General features: G+C 35.4%; 1 protein-coding gene across 2 annotated transcripts in view; it reads left to right on the plus strand.

The window, feature by feature from the left end:
- GRIA1 (glutamate ionotropic receptor AMPA type subunit 1) overlaps nucleotides 1-16,490 on the plus strand; it is a 411,236-nt gene that overhangs the window by 355,788 nt on the left and 38,958 nt on the right. For both annotated transcript variants that reach the window (XM_053718693.1, XM_053718694.1), the window contains exons 9-10: nucleotides 4,773-4,883; nucleotides 6,250-6,456. In XM_053718693.1, coding sequence (XP_053574668.1) covers nucleotides 4,773-4,883; nucleotides 6,250-6,456 — 318 coding nt within the window. The remainder of the gene's footprint in view (nucleotides 1-4,772; nucleotides 4,884-6,249; nucleotides 6,457-16,490) is intronic.

Below are 16,490 nucleotides of genomic sequence, written 5' to 3' on the forward strand. Positions count from 1 at the left end.
ACACACAGATATCCCCCTAAAATAGCTATAACTAAAAACAAACTAAAAACTACTTCCAAAACTATTCAGCTTTGATATTAATGAGTTTTTTGGGTTCATTGAGAACATGGTTGTTGTTCAATAATAAAATTAATCCTCAAAAATACAACTTGCCTAATAATTCTGCACTCCCTGTATTTGCATTGGCAAAAATTATTCTTCTAGCAAACGTTATGTCTTTTTTTTGTGTTAACATTTTTTTTCTGCATGTGCATGTGAAGCATAACTAGATATTCTAAGTGCACCAGCATTTTAAATACTGCAGCTTCTCAGAGCACCAGTGGGGTTTGTATCATGTCAGCAATTAGAAAATTGAGTTTATTACAAGATAATACAAGCACCTTAGGCTCTCTGAGCCAGGGCTGTGTTTAAAATGCTGTTGCACTGAACATCAATTTTCAAATTTTCAAATAGTTATAGCATTTCTTAAAAGCATTTTTGCTAATACATGTATATTACAAAAATGCTTTTATTCAAAACTGAAATACATCCTTGTGGATTTAAATTTTGGCTGGAATATCCCTTTAAAGCTATTTGAAAATGAATTTCCAAGGCTAAAACTGAATGACTGCGGCAAAATTGCAAATAAACGCTGTAATAGTTAAAATCTTGCATTAATCTAAAAATTTTGGGAAATATAAATAAAATGTCTGTAGATCTAATATGTGCAAGTAAACTACTATAAATAAACTGAATATCGCAGTGGTTGAGTAAATGTAGCATATAGCAGCTACCCAACAGGAATCATTTTAGCATGCACCTTAATAGAAATCCATTACTTGAAGGAAATGAGTGTGCTAAAATGGCTTTCAGCAAATGCGGCATTCAGCATAAATACAGTAGCTTATAATGGCATCACTATTGTTGTTGGGCAAGTGATATTAGCTCACCACAACGCTTGCATTATTATATGCAATCTAGCTTCCAATTGTTTAAGCTATAATTTACCTTTTCTAATTAAAGAGATATAGTAATAAAAAATATATTTTCATATTTAAGAGCAGCATTTAAGCATTAACTTTAGTAAGAAGTGCCTATCAGCCAATCAACATTAATAGGAAATACATATAACCCTACAAGCATTAGTAGAGTATACACCTGGTGTAGCAATTTAAACAACTTGTAGATGATATTTTTGGTAAATAAAAGTATGTTTAACTTCTATAAATGATGCTCTTTGATGAAAATTTCTAAGAGCAATTTCTCTTTAAATAACCTATAAGGCTCAGCCATAACATTGGCAGTTGGTTAAAACTCCACCCAGAATGTCTGTGATCCTTTGTTACAAACCTCTCAGTTACTATGATTTGCCTATCCCTTTTACATGTAGTTCCCTGATATAAATATGCCCTGTTTGATCCAGGCTAGACATGTGCGTTTCGTTTCGGATTGATTCGGAAATTCAGAAAATTCGACAAATTCGGAGATTCGGATCGATTCGAATTTCCGAATTAAAATACTGCCGAATTACCGAATAAATCCGAATAAGTTCGGATTTATTCGGTAAATTCGGATGGCCATGGATTACACTAGTATTGTACAGTATATTAGGTTATATCATTCTGCTATGGGTTACACCTAATATACAGTACATAATACTAGTCTAATACACAGCATATACCACCTAACACATACCGAAATTCCGAATTTCCCAACCGAATCGAACCAAATCCAGACAAAAATTTTTTAATCCGAATGAATCCGAAACGAATCCGAAACAAATTCATTCTAATTTTTCCGAATTCGAATCGATCCGAAACAAAATTCGAAAAAATCTGAATCGATCCGAACCGAAACAAATTTTTCAATCAGGCACGTATCTAATCCAGGCACATTCTGATACTGATACAATATGTACCTGATACTGTCTGATACAATATGATTGTTAGCTTCTTATACAATAAGGCTTCCATGTCCTATTAAATGTATTGGCCATGTGCACTTGGCTTTAGCAAGAGTGCAAGAGTGCTACCTGAGAACTTGTGGGGATTGTGTAACAAACATGTTCACATTTACTTCTGTTTTAAAGGTTTCATTCAATACTGTCTAAAAGGATCAGTTACATTAGATCTTCACCGCACATGGCGATGCTGCTTTGAACATTCTGACACTGGCAGAGAACCATCGCCTCCATCGCCTCTATTGGTGAAGTGTAGTAAAACACCTCTTGGCAAAACTGCCTTCTAACAGTGATTAGATCCCTTTAGAACATTGGTTATTTTCTAATTTGCTTTGTCCTCTTGGTATCCTTTGTTGAAAAAGATACCTTGGTAGACTCAGGAGATGCTGACTGGTGACTGCACATATATGCATTTACATTTTAGCTCACCCAGAGCATTCTGCTATTTCCCAGTAGTGCATTGCTACTTTTTCATCAAAGGATCCTGAAAGAATAACGCTAATTATATAATGGACGTAAATTGGAAAGTTGTTTAACCCCTTCACTACCGGGACTTTTAAAGAAGAACTTGCCCAAAATACAGGAGAATTTTTAGCATTTTTGCAATCACTCCATTTAAACAGAAATAGAGACTTTTTGTTTTTATTTACCTGTCAAAACTATATATATTTTTTAAAATGACAACCCAAGGTATTGATCTATGCCCATTTTGGTATTTTTCATGCCACCGTTTCACTAGCAAATGTGATCATATATAAAAAACAGTGAAGGGGTTAATCTGGTAGCTTGTAAGGTTACTTTTAGTTTTAGTGTAGAGATTACCTTCCCACCTGACACCTCCCACCCTCTGATCCCTGCCAAACAGCTATCTTCCCTCCCTCAACCCCCACTGGTCACCACCATCTTGGGTACTGTCAGACAGTCTGCCATTATTAAGTTTTAAGGCATTTTTTTATTTTGTATTATTTTCTGCAGTGTAGGATCACCCCTTACCCTCCAACCTCCATAATCCTTCTCAAACAGCTCTCTAACCCTCCCCTCTCTAACTAGGGTCCGCCATCTTAGGTACTCATCTTTTATATTTTTTATTTTATTTATTAATTTTATTTTTATTTTCTGTAGTATAGTGGTCCCCCCACCACCCCTCTCCAGCGATCATTGTTTACGGACTCCTAACCCCACCTTTTTTCTGCAGCAGAGCTCCCAATCCCTCCCTCTCCCTTTATTTTTATTTCTGCAGTGTAGGGCCATCCTACTCCCTCCCTCCCCCCCCCCTCCACTGCTGGACCGGCTACCTGCCTTCCGGATTCCCTCCCACACCTCCTGCCAGCATTAGCAGATGATCATTACAGACAAAACTATCTGGCATCTGTCTTGATATGGAACTGGAGCACCGATCGTGCTCTGGTTCCATATGCAGGCAGATGCCATGAGCTCAGGAACTTTAGCTCTTGGCTGTAACATAACAGTTGAAACTGCTGGAGCTTCCTGCAACTCCAACGTAAATATACGTTGAGTAGTACGATAAATCAAAGTACCTCACAACGTATATATACGTTGCATTGCGTAATTGCGTTAAGGGGTTAAAACTGTATTTTATACCAGAATCATGAAAGAAAACTTTTGGCTTCCATGTCCCTTTAAGTGAACATAATAAGACAGATTTGTGTTTGACTTTGTCATATTATGAAAGATCATATATATACAGTATATACCGTATATATATATATATATATATATATATATATATATATATATATATATATATATATATATATATATATATACTTCAAGGAAAGAAGAGGCACTCACAGGACTTAGTTAACACAAAATGTTTATTAATAGTTCATCAATTCAGTCAGTCAACGTTTCGGTCCTCACAGGGACCTTTATCAAGACTGTTTCTCAATATGAGAGTGTATGCTATGTTCAGCGGTGATATATATACTGTATATAATTATTATTTTAATGTTTTCATTTATTTATGTTTTTTAATTTATTTATTTTTTCATGAAAAATTTTAAGTGAAAGATGTTTATTTTGAAATCAAAGTGCATATTTGTGCAAAAGTGATCTGTGGGATAGAAGCTTACTGGCTAATAGTACAACTCACACAAATGCACAGCTGTTGGTGAACAGTGAAACAACCCACAATCATAGAAACAAAAAATGTTTTTCTATTTTTCTTCCACAATACAGAAATATCTAATTTACCAAATAAAATCAAATAAAATAAAAATTTTAAAAATCCCCCCGTTAAATAAAAAAATAAAATAAAAAGTGACCTAAACTAAAACATCTTTGAGCTACGCAATCCTTAAAGGGACACTGAACCCAAATTTTTTCTTTTGTTATTCAAATAGAGCATGGAATTTTAAGCAACTTTCTAATTTACTCCTATTATCAATTTTTTTTGTTCTCTTGCTATCTTTATTTGAAAAAGAAGTAATCTAAGCTTTTTTTTGTTCAAAACTCTGGACAGCACTTTTTTATTGGTGGATGATTTTATCCATCAATCAGCAAGAACAACCCAGGTTGTTCACAAAAAATGGGCCGATATCTTACATTCTTGCATTTCAAGATTTAAAGATACCAAGAGAATGAAGAAAATTTGATTATAGGAGTAAATTAGAAAGTTGCTTAAAATTCCATGCTCTATCTGAATGACGAAAGTGTCCCTTTAAATAAATATGAATTGAATACGTCTGTTATTTTCAAGATTGAAACTACACAAATCAGGAAGAGTTTTAAATAATGTTTTGTTATTGGTTAGTTTGTGGAGAGGGTTATATTTGTTTTATGATTACTAAGCACATTTTTCTCTTGTTAACAGATTGCACATTGGAATGAAGATGATAAACTTATACCTTTAGCCACAGAAGCACAATCAGGAAATGATACCATAGGAGTTCAAAACCGGACATACATTGTCACTACCATATTGGTATGTACATCATGTAATAATGCATTATAATGCTACTACAGTATATATCTGAAGGACTTTTGAAATGTAAAAATATTTTCTCTCTTTTTAATTTTTTTTGATGAAAGACTTCAGCCCATATTTTATTGGCCCTTACTCTTACCATGTTTTAATGTATATGGGACATCAATACTTACCAATTTTCTCTTCTAGATGAGATACCTTTAAATGATAAATGAAAGCAAATAATTATGTAACATAAAATGATGCTTGGGATATACCTTAGTTCATAACATTATGTCACCTTTCATATAAAGTTACTTCAAGTGTTGTTGTAAATGTGTTGCATGTCCTATCATCTTTTCAGTGATTTGATATCACACTTTAACCTTGCCGGAATGAGTTCTTGATTAATTTCTTTATTTGTGATAAGGTGTACTTCTCTCTTTTGGAAAATTCAAAACACCATGCAAAAATTCTAGTCTTAAAGTGTAAGAGACTCCACCCTCCAAACACAATCCACAGTGTGTATACTCTCTCTCTCTCTCTCTCTCTCTCTCTCTCTCTCTCTTTCTCTTTCTCTCTCTCACTCTCTCTCTCTATATATATATATATATTATTTTTATATATATATATGCATTACAAAATATCATTTGATTAGCAAAATCTATTACCAGAGGAACTCATTACCAGAGGAGCTAGTGAATCCCAATACCTTGGATACGTTTAAAAATGGTTTGGATACATTTCTGTCTAGAAACAGAATTCAAGGATATGATTACTTGTGTTAAATTGGTCACTTTTTTAATGGGATTAATTTAAGCTCAACTGAAGCTTGTTTGTAATTATATTAGATTTGTGTAGGTTGAACTCAATGGACTTCTGTCTTTTTTTCAATCTCATCTACTATATTACTTTTTTACCCCTTTGACAATTTTATATTATATCCCCTGTTGTTGAGGGAAATATATACAGTAATGAGTGCTTGCATTGTTCAAGCAAACACTTTTTAGCATGTTGCAGGATCAATGACTTGGACATAAATAGAGAAAGGAGGGACATTACACCAGAACTCCAAATTATGAACCATCCCATAAAAAGCAAAAGGATTGGGTGCTCTGGAAATGCCAACCACTGAGAAATTCATTGATATAACAACACTCAAATATATCGAGAGGATAAGTAGAAAATAGTATCATTAGTGCTTGCTATCAAATACATAATAACTTGATACAATGGTTTATTTACATCGCATTCAATACCAAATGTAATGGGTTAAAGGGATTCAAGTGCTTTAGAAAGGTTTGTACATTAACCTAATCTAACACGCTTCATTATTTATATCTATTCATTCTCTCGCTTAATGTTTTTCTTTCTGTCTTTCTAGGAGTCGCCATATGTTATGCTAAAAAAAAATCATGACCAACTGGATGGGAATAACAGATATGAAGGTTATTGCGTAGAGCTGGCCTCAGAGATAGCCAAACATGTGGGAATCAGCTACAAGCTAGAGATAGTGAGGGATGGAAAGTATGGAGCCCGTGATTCCGATATGAAAGCCTGGAATGGAATGGTTGGAGAACTGGTGTACGGGGTATGTATCCAGAAAAAAGGAACTATATATGTGTATTTTTTACGTATTCTGTGTATTAAACCTCACCAAAGATATACAGATGCAAGTAGAGTATAGTTGAAGAAAAAAGGGCACTTATAAAAGGTTCTGTAATAATGTGGTCTCAGTGCAAAGGAACTCCACGTGTGTGAGCACAGTGTTATCTATATGAAACACATGAACTAACACCCTATAGTGGTGAAAAACTGTCAAAATGACCTAAGATGAGAGGCGGCCTTCAAGGGCCTAGAAATTAGCATATCAACCTCCTAGGTTTAGCTTTCAACTAAGAATACCAAGAGAACAAAGCAAAATTGGTTATAGATGTAAATGTGAAAATTGTTTAAAATTACATTCCCTATCTGAATAATCAAATTTTGTTTTGGACTAGACTGTCCATTTAAATGGAAAAGTAGATAGTTTCTTGGAAAAATAAGTATGCACAGGTTTAACTATTGGAATTTAAACTGTGTTTATGTTTAAACAACCACATTTCAAATGTTGTACAATAGTGATTTGCCTGACTTCAGCCAAAGTGATTTTGATTAATCTAAAACATAAGCTGTTCTGATAAAAATCCCATAAACCTTTTTAAATAGCATAATGCAGAGATAGCAAATGCTCACCAGGAACCACCAAAAGTTCTGTAGGTTCTTATTATTAAAAGATACAGATCAATATAAAATCATTTATATGGCATTACATATATATCATGCCACACTGTAAAGACAGTGATTTAGAAGTGGATGAAATATAGCATCATCAGGTCAGTGCAAAGATTAGTACATCCCTTCAAACCTAATCATTAGGAAAAGGTTAAGATCAACAAAGAGGCTACCAAAAGGCCAATGGCAACTTTAGGCTGCAAATTGCATGTCATTTAATGGCCACACCCTTCATAGTATAACTTTTTTTTTTTTTTAGCATATTCTTACCAATTCGGAATTGTGGTGGCTGATGGAGTTGCTCACAAAAAAATGACACCCAAGATGGTTAATCATTTGCATGAAAATACATTTACCCAATTCTAAACCTTAATTCCAAAAAAAGTTTTTTTTTCGGGGCAAAACTCATCACCCAAAGAACACTTAATTTATTATCAAGCATTTAGTTGGTATATGCACTCATTCATTGGTTTTTGGTGTGGGATAACCTTCCACAGCATGACAACAGCAAAGGTTTTGATAAAGGGGCTTTTTTAGAGACCCTGTTTCTACCATAAAACACTAAAGGAAAAAAGGAAAGGGACCCTCTTTTCAAAGGGGGTTTCATGCCCATCTCACTTGTAGATGGTATCATAAAAATAGCACTTACTCCAAGTTAGCCAATATCCTTTAAAGGTTGCCTACATATGCAGAGAGTTTGTTTACCTGCACCATACACAGAACACACAAAAATGGTGATTGCCCTATTTTAAAAATAGGAGCCTAATGCCCTTGTAGGTAGCATAGGCTTGCCAAATTAACTGCAATCTTCTGTTTGCCAGGTGACTTATAGGGTTTGATTTACTAGGGGTCGAGCGGACATGATTCGATGTAGTGAATCATGTCCGTTCAACCTCGCTAAATGCCGACAGCATACAAAGTCAGCATTTATTATTGCACACGTATTTCTAGTAAAATGCTTGTGCAATGTCATCCCCCTGCTCACTGGCGGCCAATAGGCTGCTAGCAGGGGGTGTCAATCATCCCAATCAGATCGTATCAGGATGATTTCACTCCGCCACCTAAAAGGTGGCAGAGAAGTTAAGGAGCAGCAGTCTTACGTTTCAGGCGAGCCTAAAACGATGGTGGTAGGAAGCAGCATCCGCTGCTTAATAAATCTACCCCTTAGAGCGCACTAGGTTCAAAAGAGATGCTAGCATATTTGTCAAAGTTTAGCAGATTTGTCATAGTTGAACTCAGGTAGTGGGTGTGGGTGTGCTTATGTTGATTCTGAGCAGAGTATAGCCAGTACAATTAGTAGATATTTACATGTGTTGCTCCTTTTTGACTCATTGGGGCCTATTTATCAAAGCATCAACTGAAAATACACTGGAATTCCGCATCGTAATTGTGGCAAGATTGATCCGCTGTAGTTATTAAAGCGTCAATATTGGCAAATGTTGAAATTTGTGATGTAAAATACGATCCCGCAATCTCAATCCGACGCAAATCGATGGGAGTTGAAAACTGTGGTATTTGAGCGGAATCGTGTTCAATCGCCCTCCTATTCGACACTATTTGAAGCTCTCACAAAGTTATTAATTATTCTACATTTACGCTTGCGTCTTTTCCTACTCAGCGTACCTAGTTTTCAATCCGCCACCCTTGAGGTCGTGGATGCCATAGAACTCAATGGGAGTCTGAAAACACAGAAAGCTTATGTCCGATGCTGCAAGAGAATGAAGTATATTACATATAAAAGTAAATTAGAAACTTTATTAAAATTATATGAAATTATATACCCTTTCTAAATCAAACAATATTATTGCTACACATTTGGTGCACTAGTAGTAGATATAGGGATAACAATGAAAAATACATTACTACTTATGGATTATGCTACAACTTTGTCTCTCATTACAAAGCAAGGGGACTATATTATTTGTACATATTTAGTGCAAAATTTTGCCCCAAACTTGTTGCACTACTAGATATAGAGATACAAATTAAATAAATATACAACATTATATAGCTAACTTCCTTTTTATTTTCTGTGAAAAATCTATGTGCACCATGTTTAAGCCATGTAATACAGGTCCCACTCAACACTTTGTGCCATATTTGACTCAACACTTTTCGCACCAATTATGATGCAAACTGCTAAATAACCCATACACTAGTGAATTTTTCCACCACTTTTGATTGGAATATGCATAATCGCATGATTTATGACATCTGCTAATCTGATTCAAATACACATTATAAACTATTACTAACGAATCAAAATGCTCGATACTTGTGTCATTGATCACACATCAGAACTTGTAAGTGCCATTTGTTACATTGGGTATTATACTTTGAAAGTATGTATATGTGAAATTAGTATTAAATATAAACATTGATGCTGACATTAGGACACCCAGTGTAATATTTTAGACAAGGATTTTTAAATTCAAATTGATGTTTGTTTCAATATAATCTTAAATTTATAGCTCAAAGGGATAGCCCACCTAATTTTAAACTGTCATGATTCAGATACAGCAGAAATTAAAATCACCTCTTTACTGTTAATGCTATTTTCAGTGTATTTCTTCCTTCTCTTGAATTTCTTTTTCAGTAAGAAATGTCATGTTATATGCCAGCCCATATTATAACACCTGTAAAAGGGTGGTTTTTAAAAATAGATTGCAATCAGGAGGGGTTACACAGGTGCAGAGAGAGCCCACCGCAACTTTATAAAATGTATTAACCCCTAAACCGCTGCTCACGGAGCCCACCGCAACTCTAATAAATGTATTAACCCCTAAACCGCCGCTCACGGACCGTGCCGCAACTAAATAAAGTGTTTAACCCCTAAACCGCTGCTCCCGGAGCCCACGCCACCTACATTATACTTATTAACCCCTAATCTGCCACCCCCTACACTGCCGCCACCTACATTATATTTATTAACCCTTAATCTGCCATCCCCCTACACCAACGCCACTATATTAAATTTATTAACCCCTAAACCTAAGTCTAACCCTAACCCTAACACCCCCTAACTTAAATATAATTTAAATAAATCTAAATAAATATTCCTATCATTAAATAAATTATTCCTATTTAAATACTTACCTATAAAATAAGCCCTAAGCTAGCTACAATGTAGCTAGCTTAGGATTTATTTTTATTTTACAGGCAAGTTTGTATTTATTTTAACTAGGTAGAATAGTTAGTAAATAGTTATTAACTATTTACTAACTACCTAGCTAAAATAAATACAAATATACCTGTAAAATAAAACCTAACCTATGTTACACTAACACCTAACACTACACTATAATTAAATTAATTCCCTAAATTAAATACAATTAAATACAATTAAATAAAATTATCTAAAGTACAAAAAAAACTCACTAAATTACAGAAAATAATAAACAAATTACAAGATTTTTAAACTAATTATACCTAATCTAATCCCGATAACAAAATAAAAAAGCCCCCCAAAATAAAAAAAAGCCCTACCCTACACTAAATTACAAATAGCCCTTAAATGGGCCTTTTGCGGGGCATTGCCCCAAAGTAATCAGCTCTTTTACCTGTAAAAAAAATTACAAATCCCCCCAACATTAAAACCCACCACCCACACAACCAACCCTACTCTAAAACCCACCCAATACCCCCTTAAAAAAACCTAACACTAACCCCTTGAAGATCACCTTACCGGGAGAATTCTTCACCCAACCGGGCCGATGTCCTCAACGAATCCAGCAGAAGTGGTCCCCCAGGCGGGCAGAAGTTGTCCTCCAGGCGGGCAGAAGTCTTCATCCAGATGGCATCTTCTATCTTCATCCATCCGGAGTGGAGCGGCTCCATCTTCAAGACATCCAACGCGGAACATCCTCTTTGGCCGACGTCTTCTTGCTGAATGAAGGTACCTTTAAGTGACGTCATCCAAGATGGCGTCCCTTAGATTCCAATTGGCTGATAGAATTCTATCAGCCAATCGGAATTAAGGTAGAAAATATATGCTATTGGCTGATGCACCAGATGGATGAAGATAGAAGATGTCATCTGGATGAAGACTTCTGCCCGTCTGGAGGACCACTTTTGCAGGATTCGTTGAGGTCTTTGGCCCGGTTGGGTGAAGACTTCTACTGGTAAGGTGATCTTCAAGGGGTTAGTTTTAGGTTTTTTTAAGGGGGTATTAGGTGGGTTTTAGAGTAGGGTTGGTTGTGTGGGTTGTGGGTTTTAATGTTGGGGGGGATTTGTAATTTTTTTTACAGGTAAAAGAGCTGATTACTTTGGGGCAAAAGGCCCTTTTAAGGGCTATTTGTAATTTAGTGTAGGGTAGGGCTTTTTTTTTATTTTGGGGGACTTTTTTATTTTGTTAGGGGGATTAGATTAGGTGTAATTAGTTTAAAAATCTTGTAATCTGTTTATTATTTTCTGTAATTTAGTGGGGGGGGGTTGTACTTTAGATAATTTTATTTAATTTAGGGAATTAATTTAATTATAGTGTAGTGTTAGGTGTTAGTGTAACATAGGTTAAGTTTTATTTTACAGGTATATTTGTATTTATTTTAGCTAGGTAGTTAGTAAATAGTTAATAACTATTTAGTAACTATTCTACCTTGTTAAAATAAATACAAACTTGCCTGTAAAACAAAAATAAATCCTAAGCTAGCTACAATGTAACTATTAGTTATATTGTAGCTAGCTTAGGGTTTATTTTATTAAGTATTTAGTTTTAAATAGGAATAATTTATTTAACGATAGGAATATTTATTTAGATTTATTTAAATTATATTTAACTTAGGGGTTGTTAGGGTTAGGGTTAGACTTAGGTTTAGGGGTTAATAAATTTAATATAGTGGCGGCGGTGTAGGGGGACGGCAGATTAGGGGTTAATAAGTATAATGTAGGTGGTGGCGGTGTAGGGGGGCAGATTAGGGGTTAATAACTTTATGTAGGTGGCGGCGGTGTCGGGCGGCAGATTAGGGGTTAATAAGGATAATGTAGGTAGCGGCGGTGTAGGGGCGACAGATTAGGGGTGTTTAGACTTGGGGTACATGTTAGGGTGTTAGGTGTAAACATTACCATAGGAATCAATGGGATATCGGGCAGCAGCGAACATGAGCTTTCGCTGCTTTCAGACTCCCATTAATTCCTATGGTATCTGCCGCCTCCAGGGCGGCGGATTGAAAACCAGGTATAGTGGCGAGCGTACCTGTTAGGAATTTGATAACTGGCATAAGTACTCAGAGTCAGATAGTGCCAAATTCGCATTCGGAACATCTGTAATGACGTAAGCATCGATCTGTGTTGGACTTTGCCCGGTGGATCGTATGTTACGTCACAAAATTCTACTTTTGCCAGTCTGTAGAGTTTGATAACTAAGGGGAATCAGGCTTGCCACAAATACGCTGCAGAATTCCAGCGTATTTGCGGTTGACGGCTTGATAAGTAGATGCCTCTGTGTTTTGTATTTTAAAATATTTTTTTTCTATGGGAAATGAGCCTTTATGTATATTTTAAATTTTGTATGTCATATAACTTATTCTCTTTTTTGCAAAGTGTAAAATAAAAGGAAAACTAATTCCCAATTCTAGACTTGTTTATAGTATTTCATGATAGGATTTGTACAGCAGAAATAGGTTGAAAAAAGAGAATGTGCCTTACCCCCTGCAGCTTTTCTATCTGTACTGATTCCCAACATGAGAGCATTAAGGGAATGGGAATCTCAGGCTTTTATTTATTAATGGCGTTTACATAACCAATTGGAGTTTATACAGTGCTACGTGGGCTGCTTTATCTGTCTTCCTCAAGTCTGCTCAGCACGTCCTCTCCTCCCTCCCCACTCTTTCTGTTCTCCAGCCCCCTATGGCTACGGGCACGCCGTTGCTCTGCTTTCCTCGATGGGAGCCTGGTAACCATGGTAACATCTGTATGGGCCTTGGCTTAGGCCTGCATCCATTTTGGTAACCTTTCCAGTTTTCACATGTTCTATCTCAGTGAATACAGAATTTTACAGCACTCATGTTTGACAGCAAGCCTTGAGGGTACTTCAGATTCCTCTCCTACTTACTTGCATTGCCCAGCATTGTTAAATGTACTCTCTATTTTATTACATCTAGATTATTAGATACTATTTTATTAGTTATGTAAGTTTTTTTTTTTCTTGATAAATACACATTTAAGTAGGTAATCCACTACTCTAAAGAAAATAGTACAATAACAATATTACAAAATAAAAAGACAAGAGAGACTATTAGTTTTCACAAGCCAGTTATATTAAATCATTCAACAATCTTATGAAATCTTCATTTTGCTTAAAGGGACAGTGTACATCAATTTTCACAGCTGCATGTAATAGACACTATAAAGACGAATATGCACAGATACTGATCTAAAAATACAGTATAAAACTTTTTAAAAACTTACTTAGAACCTCCCAGTTTAGCACGGTTGATGAGATTATGCTGGGACACCCACTGAAAAGGACGATTAAATCATAAAGAGAAGACACTCCCCCTTCCCTGCATATGAAAATATCCTTTATACAAACAGAAACAGCAGGAGTCTGTAGACCTGGGACTACGTCTGATACATTAGACATTGGTTAGGAGTCTGAAAATCAGTGCAATGTTATTCAAAAAACAAGCAAAATTATACATTGTTATTACAAAAAAAAACTCCCAGGTAGGTTATATAAATGGATAATCTACAAAACATTTATGCAAAAAAAAATCTAGTGTACAATATCCCTTTAAACTATAATTCATGTGAAAGAGCAGTATTTAAAGGGACAGTCTAGTATAAATTAAACTTTCTTTATTCACATAGTACTTTTAATTTTAATCGAGGATAGAGAAAACAAGAGGGGCGCCACATAAGTATGCTATATATTTGGAAAATGATAGTAAGCCAAATGGGTACTCACAATCAACTTGAGTACACTTATGTACTAGTAGGTGCAGAAACTAAGGTGTACCAGCTAACCCTTAGCAGTGTAGGAAGGTGATCCCAAAGAGGTGAAGTGGATCAGGCTGCTCTCCTCCTCATAGATAAATTCAATTATTTTTCTATACAGCTCTTAATTTTAATCAACTTTCCAATTTACTTTTATCATTAAATTTTTTTTTTCATCTTGGTATTCTTAGTTTAAACTAAACATAGGTAGACTCATATGCTAATTTCTAAGCCTTTGAGGGCTGCCTCTTATCACATGCTTTTTAAATCTCTTTTCAACACAAAGAGACAGAAAGTACACGTGGGCCATATAGACAACACTGTGTTCAGGCACAGGGGGTTAATTAAGATTTAGCACAAAACAATGCTAAATTTAAGACAATAGATAATAAACAGTCACAGTCATGTGATCAGGGGGCTGGAAGAAGGTTCCTAGATAGAAGGTAATCACAGAGGTAAAAAGTATATTTATATAACTATGTTGTTTATGCAAAACTGGGGAATGGGTAATAAAGGGATTATCTATCTTTTAAAACAATAACAATTCTATGGTAGACTGTCCCTTTAAGCATGTTGACTTTTTGCTATTAAAAAAATAAAGTGAAAGGTGTTTAAATTAAACTGCAGTAACACATGCGTACTTCATACTAATGTCTATTGGCTGATAGTTAATAGGTAAGTACACAATTGATACTGCCATGTTAAATTTTAACAATTTTTACTAGCTAACAAGTGGATCACAATCCAATAGCACAGGGTGCATTATATCCCTTGCTAAGCATAGTACACAATTTGTTATTACAAGTGGATGGTAAAAAATGTTATCCAGGTGGCTGACAATTTTTTTTCGTGCACCCTATACTTTTAATGGATAAGGAATTGATGAGTTAATAAAAATGTTACACTTTTGGATACCTGAAGTTAACCATTAAAAGGACATAATACCGAAATGTTAAAGCACTTAGAAGTGATGTAGCATAGCTATAAAAAGCTGACTAGGAAATATCCTCTGAACATCTCTATGTAAAAAGGGATCATATTTTACCTCAACATTTCCTCAGTAGCCACATCCAATTGTAAAGAGACTTTAAACAACCAATTAGGATGCTAGTCCCAGGACTTGCAAAGGAGTGTGCATCTGGCATGTGCAGACAAAGTCATGTTATTTTGCTCCCTAGTTTAAGGAAGTTTACTATGAAATCTTGCGATAATTCTGTGAAAATCTCATGAGACCATGGCAAAGCAAAGTGTGACATCAGCACTATTGAAGCTAATTGGCTGGGTTTTTTCCCCATTTTTTTTTTAGCATGCAACTGACAGTAGGTGAAGGTAAAGGGCTAGATTTATTAAGCTGTGAATACAGCTGTATCCGTGCAAGCCTTCAGGCTCGCCGGAAACCAAAGTTAAGAAGCAGCAATCGTAAGACAAAAATAATTACGATCAGATACAATCAGAATAATTGACACCCCCTGCTAGCGGCCGATTGGCCAAAAATGTGCAGGGGACGGCATTGCACAAGCATTTCACCAGAAATGCTTGTGCAATGTTAAATGCCGACAGTATATGCTGTTGGTATTTAGCGATGTTGGGCGGACATGATCTGCTGTGTTAATAAATCTACCCCAAAGTGTTCACAGAGCATTTACAATTGTGAGCTGAAGAAATTTTGAGGTAAAATATCTAGCTTTTTTACATAGAGATGTTCAGGTAATATTTTCTTGTCAGCTTTTTATAACAAAACACATGAAAATTATATGGAAATAAAGTATTATATATATATATATATATATATATATATATATATATATATATACAGTATATACAATTGTATGCAAAAGTTTTTCATTTATAAATAATTGGGTGTTTGGATCAGCAATTTAATTTTGATCTATCAAATAACTGAAGGACACAGTAATATTTCAGTAGTGAAATAATGTATGTATGGGGTACTTGTAAAGCACAACTAATCACCCGCAAGGGTCTCAAGGCGCTGCTCATTTTATTGACCTCAAAAGGATGAAAGGCTGAGTGGACCTCGCCGGGGATTGAACCTGCAAACCTTGGATTGCTATAGAGCTCAACCACAGTGCCTTAGCATGCTGAGCTATCTGTTCAGCTTTATTGGATTAACAGAAAATATGCAATATGCATCAAAACGAAATTAGACAGGTGCATAAATTTGGGCACCCCAACAGAAATATTGCATCAATATTTAGTAGCCTCCTTTAGCAGAAATAACAGCCTCTAGACACTTCCTATAGCCTGTAATGAGTATCTGGATTCTGGATGAAGGTATTTTGGACCATTCCTCCTTGCAATACATCTCCAGTTAAGTTAGGTTTGATGGTTGCCGAGCATAGACAGCCCACTTCAAATCACCCCACACATTTTCAATGATATTCAGGTCTGGGGACTGGG

Source organism: Bombina bombina, chromosome 6, assembly GCF_027579735.1.
Source record: "Bombina bombina isolate aBomBom1 chromosome 6, aBomBom1.pri, whole genome shotgun sequence".
Lineage (NCBI taxonomy): Eukaryota > Metazoa > Chordata > Amphibia > Anura > Bombinatoridae > Bombina > Bombina bombina.